The 12,385-nt window shown below is 32.2% G+C and overlaps 1 protein-coding gene across 1 annotated transcript in view; it reads left to right on the top strand.

Moving 5' to 3' along the window:
• LOC106874031 (contactin) overlaps positions 1–12,385 on the top strand; it is a 223,550-nt gene that overhangs the window by 187,292 nt on the left and 23,873 nt on the right. Inside the window, exons 24-25 of the mRNA XM_089354118.1 lie at positions 7,835–8,021; positions 10,976–11,091. Coding sequence (XP_089210244.1) covers positions 7,835–8,021; positions 10,976–11,091 — 303 coding nt within the window. The remainder of the gene's footprint in view (positions 1–7,834; positions 8,022–10,975; positions 11,092–12,385) is intronic.

The following is a 12,385-nucleotide window of genomic DNA, read 5'->3' as shown; positions in this document are numbered from 1 at the left end:
ACTGACTGACAGACAGACAGACAGATAGACAGATAGATAGATAGATAGATACATAGATAGATAGATAGATAGATAGATAGATAGATAGATAGATAGATAGATAGATATGGATAAAGAGACAGAGAAAGCGGAGGGTGGAAGCTAACAGTGTAGAATTGATATGCAATTAGATTATATGATTCCTGGCTTACGAGCTATAAGTTCATACATGCTGCCGCTTTTCATGCTATAGGTGCCCTGAAATAGTATGTTAGGGAGTTTCTTTACCGAGAAAAGAAACAAAACAGCCTTTCACAGGTAATATATAAAAACATTACATGATTATGGAATCCAATGCAACAGGTTCTCAGAAACACTGCAACATATAACAAATTGTTTACTTCTAGTCATTTATGTACCTGCCTTCATTCTATTACATTCGAAAGTTACTTGTTAATTTTCACTTCATAAATCTAAACTTCTCTCTCTATATATAGAGAGAGATAGATAGATAGATAGATAGATACATACATACATACATACATACATACATACATACATACATACATACATACATACATACATAGATACGTACGTACATACACACATACACACAAACACCGACATATACACACACAGATACATATGTGTGTGCGTGTGTTTTGGGTGGATGTAATTGTTAATGTCAGATATGGTCAGATTAGAGGTCATTAGAGGACACAAAATCTGGTATAATAATATGTCGTTTGCTGCACATATATATTCTAGTTACTGATTAAATTATATATGTATGATATTTAGTATTGCAAATTAGTGTAATTGTGTCGGGGACAAAAACTTTTAATATTACTGTTTTTATATGTTTTGATATGACTATATTTACTCTTCCATCCTGTAATTGCCGATTTAGACCAAGCTTCTTGCGAAACATCTACAACGCCAAAAGATATAATTTTATAACAATAAAAGATTAAAGTTTCCACAATAAATTTCAATTCCTCCAAACTGAATGTAATTAACCCCGAGTTGTTATACATGAGTAGAGAAGTAAAAAGGTGAGAAAAAGAGAGATAACAAAGTTGAAAATAATTTCAATTACCTATCGCGTAAAAAATTCAGCTGTGGATGTTTAATACCGTTTCAGGAAGGTTAAATTTTAATTAGTGTGTCTTTCACGGTCAGGGCAAATAACCTTTCACTTTCAGTCATTCTACTCAATTTAAAATACGTCATTATTTCTATTCTGCCACCTAAAATCTGTGCAGCAGTTTTTAATACACATCATGTGCAAATAATATCATTATCTGTTCAAAATCTAATCCCCAAAAGTTTTCTTAATCACTGCATCTAACCTTACAATTTTTATTCCAGAGGTTGAACACATTTCTAACAATCGAACCCACATTTTTATTACACAAACATGTCAAGCGTCTGTTTATAATTAAATTATATATTAATCTTAAATCTGAGGGTTAACCAATGATTTTGCGAATGATTATTTATAACAAATCTGTTGCTGCATGAACAGCAATGGTAAGATTCGAACTCGTCTCAATTGCATGATCTACCAAAGAATAATGTTTGCTTGTCTGCAATGTACTTTCTCATCATATTCCTTAACCTCACTGTGATTCATTCTGATGCTAAAATCATTGCAAATACTAATACCACCTTTCCAAAAGGAACCCACTAACACTCAAACGTTTCTATCGTATTCTCTCAACTGTCGACCAGGACGTTAGCTACAGTCTTTGTTCTTTCATGTTTTCCACGCACTTCTATTCTCCAGGTCTATACTCCTAAATAAGTAAATAAGCAAATCTATTTCATTTCACGCTTAACTTTCAGTTCTCTTAATCACACTGTTTTTTTTTCTTTTTCACAGTTTCCTATTTTAACTCATAATGGTGAAACACAGTTGTGTGCATAACCATAAATAAATTACATATATATATGTGTATGTATATATATATATATATATATATATATATATATATATATATATATATATATATATATATATGATAAGTAAATTCAAAAATGGATAAAACTCTTTTACAAGAATTTTATCAAGAAGCCAGTGTGTAAAAAAATTCATAAGGGAAATTTCTATTCTCAAGAATATAATTATTCGTTTATATTTATATAAAGGGCATTATTACAGAAAAATAATAATGCCACACAGTGGACTTCTCAAAATAACCACATTTAGTACCTAATGCGAGGAAAAAACAACCAACAGAAGATTACCAACTTTCTTTTAACTGTGTATCGACCGATTTCGCGATTACTAGAATGAATCTAGATTTCGTTCGTCAGCACAATATTGTCCCAAAAATATATATAAATAAACAGAATTCTCACCTCAACAAAAACAAACAACTACGTATCCGACAGAGTAAAGGGAATGAAGTTTATCTGTATATATCTTCATCAAAGAAGCGGGAAATACTTCCGGGTTGTTTTTGGGTACCCATGTGGAAACAGGAATAAAAAATTCAACATTGAATGTATTCCGGGTATATATTTGATAAGTAAATTCAAAAAAGGATAAAACTCTTTTACAAGAATTTTATCAAGAAGCCAGTGTGTAAAAATTCATAAGGGAAATTTCTATTCCCAAGAATATAATTGTTCGTTTATATTTATATAAAGGGCATTATTACAGAAAAATAATAATGCCACACAGTGGACTTCTAAAAATAACCACATTTAGTACCTAATGCGAGGAAAAAACAACCAATCTTCTGTTGGTTGTTTTTTCCTCGCATCAGGTACTGAATGTGGTTATTTTGAGAAGTCCACTGTGTGGCATTATTATTTTTCTGTAATAATGCCCTTTATATAAATATATATATATATATATATATATATATATATATATCATTCATGATATATAGGTCCAGTGAAAATTATACCGTAACTGTGGATGGCATCAGGTAGCCCAAACAGTGAATGTCGGTATACTAAGACACATATGCCATATATATATATATATATATATATATATATATATATATATATATATATATATATATATATATATATATATATATATATATATATATATATATATATATATATATATATATATATATATATATATATATGTATATGTATATAGGCAGGAGTGGCTGTGCGGTAAGAAACTTGATTCCCAACCACATGGTTCCGGGTTCAGTCCCACTGCGTGGCACCTTGAGCCTCTATCTTATACTGTAGCATCGGGCCAACCAAAGCCTTGTGAGTTGATTTGTAGACGGAAACTGAATATGTATATATGTATGTATGTATTATCAATTTGTGTGTCTGTTTCTCTCCCCATATGTATACACATGTATATATGGGTACAGTACGTCAACAATAAACAAACATGAAATACGAAAACAAATGAGATAAATACGCAAACAACGAGAGAAACAAATGGAAAGCAGGACAAGCAACATAAAGAACGACCCTTCATCGGTTGTCGGCTGTCTATCTACTCCTTATTTCGAGCATTGAACGACAATCTATTTCTCTTGTCAAAGAAAATATTTCTCCTGCGTTCCAGTCTAACGACCCTCCATGTTTGTTTTCGTTCAGTTTCCTTGTATGTCTCCACTTGTTCCCAAATTTGTTCCCAAATTTGACGCTCCATAAATCCCAAATTTTATTTTGGTACTTATGGAAGCAACTGTCTTCGAAGACTTACATTGCCGTTCAATGCTCGAAATGAGGAGTAGATTGACAGCCGATAGCTGATGAAGTGTCGTTTTTTAAGTTACTTGTCCTGTTTTCAATTTATTTCTCTCGCTGTTTTCGCATTTCATGTTTGTATACAGTTAGTGATATCTTGTACCCATATATATACCCATGTATATATATATATATATATATATATATATATATGTGTGTGTGTGTGTGTGTGTGTGTGTGTGTGTGTGTGTGTGTGTGTGTGTGTGTGTATGTGTATGCATATATATATATATATGCATATATATGTATATCTATATATATATGTATATCTATATATATATGTATATATATGTATATATATATGTGTGTATATATATATATATATATATATGTATATATATATATATATATATATATATATATATATATATATATATATATATATATATATATATATATATATATATATATACACATACATATATATATATACATATATACATATATATATGTATACATATATATATGTATACATATATATATGTATACATATATATATATATATATATATATATATATATATATATATATATATATATATATATATATATATATATGTATACATATATATATATATATACATATATATATATATATATATATATATATATATATATATATGTGTGTGTGTATGTATGTATATATAAACAGTCACATGCATATATACATTATTTATATATACACACATACATACATATATATACATACATATACATATACGTTTGAGTGTGTACGTGTGTGTATTTGTGTGTGTGTCTGTGTCTGCGTGTTCTTCCCTGTATATGCATATAACTTTACATAGCAAAAGCGTTATATCTTGCTTGTTTCTTCACTTGAGTTTGAGGAAAGAATTCGGGATAATCTTCACTATTCGTTCATATTAATATGTATATGCTGTTTCCCACGAATCGGAGTACACCTATGATTTTGCCACTTGTATTTATGTATATCTTGAAGGGATCTGCAGATCTGTATATGTGTATTCATCTCTTATACCACTCTCTCATACACACACACATACATACATATATATATATATATATATATATATATATATATATATATATATATATATAGACTCCTTAGAGGAGCAAACAATTATCGACCCATAACCTGCTTAACAACAATGTATAAGACGCTAACATCTGTCCTAACCGAGTACACCTATAGATTTTTAATAGAAAGTAGCATATTCCCTAATGAGCAAAAGGGATGTAAACGTGGATGTTATGGTTGTAAAGATCAGCTACTCATCAATAAGATGATCTTAGAAGATTGTCACAACGACACAAAAACTTGTCAATAGCCTGGATAGACTATAAAAAGGCCTTTGATAGCCTACCACATAGCTGGATTAAGAAATGTCTGGAAATGTATAAAATAGCTCCTACTCTGCGAAACTTTTTATCTGTAAGTATGAGATAATGGAGAACCACACTGACGTTGAACAATGACAATGAATCTCTAAATGCTGGAGATGTAAGAATTTCATATGGCATTTTACAGGGTGACTCACTATTACCACTCCTCTTCTGTCTAGCCCTAATACCGCTCTCAAAATGGTTCAATGATGCACAGTATGGTTATAAAATATTTGATAAAAATATAAATCATCTCATTTACATGGATGATTTAAAGCTCTTTACAAAATTGACCAACAACTCAAAGGCCTACTAGCGATTGTTAAACAATTCAGTGATGACATCAGGATGCAATTTGGCCTTGATAAATGTGCAAAAGCTACCTTTATCAAAGGAAAAATGACAAAAACATCTAATGAGAACCTTGACCAGCAAAATGTCATCAAAGAGTTAGAACCAGCGCAGAGCTACAAATACCTAGGGGTAATTGAAGGGGACAATATCAAGCATTCAGTGATGAGGGAAAGGATCAGAAGAGAATGTTATCGCAGAGTGAGAGCAATACTGAAGACAGAGCTAAACGCAAGAAACAGTGTCGAAGCGATCAATGCTCTAGCCATACCAGTCGTGACTTACAGTTTCAATATCGTTAACTGGTCAATTACTGAAATATGTAATGTTGACAGAAAAATACGAAAACTGTTGACAATGCATAGAATGCACCACCCTAAGGCAGATATAGAACGTCTTTATCTGCCAAGAAAAGAGGGAGGCCGAGTACTTCTACAGCTGGCATTAACAATGAAGGTAGCCACAACTGGCCTAGACACCTATCTGAAAAACTCTGAGGACTGGATGCTAAAACTTGTCTCAAAACATGAAAGCAAGAAAGCATCTTACTCAGTAACAAAACAGGCAAAGGAATATCTAAGTGAATTCCAATTACAACAAATTCAAATTGCTGCCTTAGATATTATGACTGAAAAATGGCATGGAAAACCTCTCAATGGCAAATACCCAAAGAGAGCGAATAATGCAGATATTGACAAAGCTCTTACCCATCAATGGCTAATGGCCTCTGGCTTGAAATCAGAAACAGAGGGGTTTATCATAGCAGCCCAAGATCAATGCCTACCTACAAAGAACTACCAGGCCAACATATTAAAGAACGGTAGCTCCCCATTATGTCGTATATGCCAACAACAAAATGCGACCATCGATCATGTTGTCTCCATGTGCAGTCTGCTTGCGCCTACAGAGTATCTCAACAGGCATGATAGAGCTGCACAATATATTCACTGGGTTATATGCAAAAACCTGGACTTGCCCCATGATAAAAACTGGTGGGAACACAAACCACCCCCAGTACTTGAAAATGATCACATTGCACTCCTCTCGAACTTCACCATTCAAACTGACAGAAAGATAGACGCAAATAGGCCAGACATCATACTGAAAGACTTCAGACAAAAATCATGCCTCCTCATTGATATGACTGTCCCAATCGATATAAACGTATCTGTCAAGACCTACCAAAAACTGAGCAAATATAAAGATCTTGAAATAGAAATTAGCAAAATGTGGAATCTGAAGACGAAAACAATACCTATTGTCATAGGTGCCCTGGGAATGACAGCGAAACGGGCTGATTACTACCTAGCTCAGATTCCAGGAAACCCCAAAATGGCTGAAGTTCAAAAGATAGTGCTCATGGGAACTGTCCATATCCTACGTAAAATACTGTCTATGTGATCTCAAATTTTAAAACAAACACATAATTTTCCTATGGTTTCTTAAACATTCACTAGAACAAAACTGTACAAATCCAAATATATGGTACCCTAGGCATAACACCGACATGAACTTCTAACTTGTTGTCTCTTGAGGTCTATGGGTGAGACTTGGATCCAACTTGTACAAATGCAAAACAAAAGTCAAACATAAAATAATAATAATGTATATATATATATATATATATATATATATATATATATATATATATATATATATATATATATATATATATATACAAAATAATAATATTATTAGGGACAAAATCCCAAATTACAGGTAAAAAACTCAATTAAAATCAATTTATAAAAAATTAAAATTAAATTGAGCCTTATAGATAAAGTATATATAAAATATATATAGTTTTAGGGAAAATAACCAATTCTCAAGAACTCATCGATGAAAATCCACTATCACATATAGAAAAATTAATAATTAAAAGCACAATAAATGAGTATAATATAAAGTAAAGTAAATATCATAAGATAAATATAATATAATATAATATAATATATGTGATAGTGGATTTTCATCGATGAGTTCTTGAGAATTGGTTATTTTCCCTAAAACTATATATATATATATACATATACATATATATATATATATATATATATATATATATACGACGAGTTTGTTTCAGTTTCCGCCTACCAAATGTACTCAGAAGGCTTTGGTCGAACCGAGGCTATAGTAGAAGACACTTACCCAAGATGGTACGCAATGGATGTGAACCTGTCACCATGGTGTTGGAAATCTAGCTTCCTACTACACAGTCACTTTGAGAACATATCACTATCTCGGAAGTCAGCCTTTCGAGTATTGATGTACACCTACAGTTCGCTAGTAAATTCCTATAGAACCTTTGGCAAAACCTAAAAACTGATCTAAAACTTGAAAATTACATTTGACCTTTAACATTTATAGATGTATGCCATTTACATGGTTTACCTTATAAATTGCAGGTCAACTATTTTGACAGAGATATAGAAAACGCACCAACCTACTTCCAGTCATTCTTTGGTCAAATGTCTTCTGCGTTGATTATTGGTTTAAAGCCAAATGGTTACTATTGGATGACAGTGCAAGTGTTCAATACAGCAGGACTTAGCGATCTGAGTGAGAAGTATTTGGGTAAAACAGGAAGTGATCGTAAGTATTTTTTATAATCTATATTCATTTATAATACATATTTATAATTCACAAATGCATTATTCGTTCAAATTAGTTCTGGCAGAATAGTTCTGGACTGAAGAAATTATACTTGTTAAATTATGTGCAAATATATTTAAAATCTGGGCCAAAGGTTTTATATTTGGGACAGATAATGTTAGCTTTCTAGTAATGTTATACGAGGGGGAGGTGAGGCTGAAAACTTTCTGGCTTTGAGTAAAAAGAAAATACAGGAGGATCAGTTATTTATGTTTTTACTCAACATGTTCCCCTCTCAGATTCACACACTTATTGCAGCTGTCCTCCAGCTTTTCTAAGCCCTGTAAAAGAACTCAGTAGGTTGGGCCTCCAACCAGGCCTTTCACAATACCCTTAAAGCCAGGAACTTTTCAGCACCCCCTCATATGAACAGACAGATGTCGGTCGTAAGTGAACCGCAGTCAAGGGCAAACTGCGGTTTGGGGGACTATCTGAATGGTACGCCTTGAAAATTTTAGTAATGCGACCTGCCTGATGATGAGTCACATCTTATGCAGCTCACTTCTCAATAAAGGCTACCTATGCAGAAAATTCTCCGGTATAATGTAGGATAAAAAGAAAGAAATAATGATTGTAGTTTTATTACACCAACATCTGGAAATAGCCTTGTTGTGCAACTGGCATTTATAGTTAAATTTTCTTTCTTTTTCTTTTTAGCGTGGGATTTGCCTTTTAGAATAGACTATAATTATATTATTGTTCTCTGTTGTTGAATCTGTGTTGGTGGTTATCGTAACCCATTGCTGACTGAATATTTTGAACGACAGAGGAATCAGTTGGAAATGAGTTTGTCTTTAATGATGCAGATAGTGAGTGTATGAAATGGAGTCAGATGACATAACGCAATCGTTGACCTACAAAACGCCTATTTATTTCACGTGCTAACGCATAAAATAATATAGTCATTTCTATATTTATTACTTTGTGAAAGTTTCAGTTTGTGCGTTTGATCTTTGAGAAGCAAATGAATCAAGCTTGATACTGATTTTGTTGCAAACGTTAGTATGTTTCACTACCTTGGTGGAAATGAAAAACAATTATTTACATAACATTAACTTCACGTTGTAGTCTGTTAATAGTTTAAAATGCGTTTGGAGTAGACTTTAAATGTATTTAGTAGTAAATAAGTTAACAGTGTGTAATTAATTAGCCAGTTAATTCATTTATTTTTCTCTTAAATACCTGAGAAACATGCTTTTCTGGTTTTTCATTATTGCTAGTGTATTTTTGTTTTTTATATTTTTCACAATGGATGCTATGAGTAGTGCCGCAAACTGGTGGACTGTTAGTTATGCATTGAACTGTTATTAGTGGTTTAAGTAACCATCTATAAATCAAGTCCTTTGCCAAACAAGTATAACAGTCATTGTATTTATTTATTTATTTTGCTGGAATTGTTTCTAGCAACATGCATTTATTAATACGTAGTTAATAAGTAGTTAAATGTTTAATACTAAGTTGGCTAGCTACGTATGAACTTTGAAAGATAACGAAACACCGCATGTGATTAAATGGAATGTAATTGCGAAATTCATAACTTACGTGAATAGATCGAATAAATGTAGACTTTTGTTTGGATGAAAGAGCGCAGACCCTGTTCAGATCTAAGATTCCTAACTCTATATTGAACTCCAGATCAGAAATTTTCAGGGGTTGAATACATATGTATAAATATATTTTGAAGAATTGGAAAATTCCGCTTATTCCTGTCTGACTTGATATCTTTCCAGCCTTATCATTTAAGGTCTAAGGAGGATAATGCTTCTACAATTTTACTTTATACATTTTAGTTTCTGTTTTTCGTGCTCCGTTTTTCGTTTTCCGTTGTTTACTGTCTGCATTTTCTATATGCTGCCTTCTCAATTTTTTTGCATTTCTTCTATAATTCAATTTTTTTAGTTCGTTATAAGTGGCTAGCGCCTGAAGAATATGCCTGAGTTTTCTCAACATATGAAACTATTAGTAGCGCTTTAAATAAATATATATATAAATAAATAATATATATATCACATGTGTTTACATGATTATGGGATGCTGTTACACATTGCTAGTGACATTTGGTTTCCAGTTCTTTCTTGCTTGCGCCATACTTTTTCATCCTGCCTAAATATCTTTAAGAAAATCGTCTTCCTGTCATCATTGTGGCCTTTCAAATTCTGTTATTTATCTCTTGCATACGACTTAGAAGATCCACTGGTCCATCTGATTTCTGTAAAGCTTGCGACATGTCCAGCCCAGAGCTACTTGTGCTTTCGGTATCCCGCCTTCGCATCTCTTATTTTGTTTGTTTTTATATCACCTTATTTTGGATATGCTTTTGCAATGATATTACCTGTATGGATCTTTCCATGGCTCTTTGTGTCGTAGCTAAACTATAGTCTCTCTCGATAGTAACCCGCAACTCACTTTCCGCATGAGATATGAATGTAAGAAACACTTCGAAAGAAAGAAATACATGCTAAACGAATTGGTGGAAATGTCGCGAGATAATTTAAGATTATACAATTATTTTTCAGTATATTATTTAAAAACTTCTCTGGTATTAAATGTACGAAATAATATATTCTTTTAATCATTGGAGAAGTATAATCGCATTAATTTTTCATTTACTGCCTTATTGTACTCATTTAGAAATATAATCCGTTTTACGTATTATATTTCTGAAATCTCATTGCAATGTCTAGAAGTTTGGCTTTCGTTGCGAATATAATTTACACTGAATGCATCCAGGTAAGTTATTCAATGAGTTTCAGAGTAAAACATACAACCAGATAGAAATACGATATTGTAACTTACTTCAAAATAATGACTACTTATGAAATGTGATATTAGATGCAACTTAACAAATTTGAATAACTAGCTAGTAAAATACAGCTTTGATGTTACTTTAACAGCTCCTTTAAAATACCCGATCGAAATACACGTTTATTCTCACGGTCCGGAAAGTGTTCGAGTTACCTTCCGTGGAGTTGGCTACAACAACAACGAAGATCCAATCCAAGGGTACAAGGTAAGAGATTTAATTTATAATACTTTTTAGTGTTTAGTTAGAGGATGTAAGGCAGTACTTTGACTCTACCAGGCCTGTGTGACTGCTTTGAGATCGTGGACTTAACCTAAATGCTTGCAACGGAATGTACTATGCTAAAACCAACCGATGATCAGGTGAGCATATTAAACCGGGAAACGAGTTAAGACTACAACGTTTGCCTATTTATCGAAAATAGTACTTGAAAGTCCGCTAATCTGAAATTCTTTGAAATTAGAAAACATGCAAAGTGATTATATTACCAACATAAACATCTTTCTTCCTTGTTATATACAAAGTACATCTTATAACAGTTCAAATCCATCTTTATTCGTGGTACTTTTACATTTCATGCAAAACAAAATACGCGGTAACAAAAAAAGTAACCTTCTCATTTCAGCTTTCCGGCTAATGAATATGTCTAATGTTATTCGAAAAGTACTTACTAGTAAACATTGCAAGTTTCCTATAGAACAAGTAATCTCTAGAAATGAAACTTTCGAGATAAAAGAAATACGCATTTTAAATAAAAGCACACTGTATTTCCATAATATGTATACACGAAGATAAAGAAATATGGGTCATCAAAATAAACAGCATTATGCAGCAAACAAAAATGTGAAGCCATACAGGAAATAACAGAATTTTGCTGGTTCGTACTTTCTGTAAACTGACTAGCTAAGACATTATAATGCCGAATTGGGGAATTCGAAAGAATATATAGATTATTATAAGCAAAAACAAATGAGAGAGAAAACATTGCATGAAGTAAGCAAAGAAAAATTACGAATGAGAATTCCTAATAAGCAAACAAGTTGCGATAGATCTTGACTGACCCACGTATCAAAAACGTACGTGATTATGTCGGTAAGTGTTGTATAGCTGATCTTTCACCTTTCTTCGTCGAGAAATCTACATTTGGTGTTGTGTATGTCACTGAGAGTGTCAACACTAAACTTACTTCCCAATAAGATAATCGGTTGTCAACGGTCTGAGGATAAATTCCTACTGTTATCTCGGTAAAGTGAATTTGAATCTTGCTAAAACGAAACCATCAATGACCTCACTTCTGTCTGCATGACTGTCATAAATATTATCATCAACCCAATTTTATCGCAATGTTATTAGTATTATTATGATCATCACTTACTTCATTATCATCCCGTCACAAATTACGTATATAAATCTACATTTACATTTTCATTTCTGCAAACGGTATCATTTGCTAATTTGTTTAATTCTAGCCAATTTATCAATACAATGACGTTATTCTATC

The sequence above is a fragment of the Octopus bimaculoides genome, chromosome 6, assembly GCF_046866305.1.
Source record: "Octopus bimaculoides isolate indiv1 chromosome 6, ASM4686630v1, whole genome shotgun sequence".
Taxonomy (NCBI): domain Eukaryota; kingdom Metazoa; phylum Mollusca; class Cephalopoda; order Octopoda; family Octopodidae; genus Octopus; species Octopus bimaculoides.
This window is presented reverse-complemented; position numbering and strand designations above follow the sequence as displayed.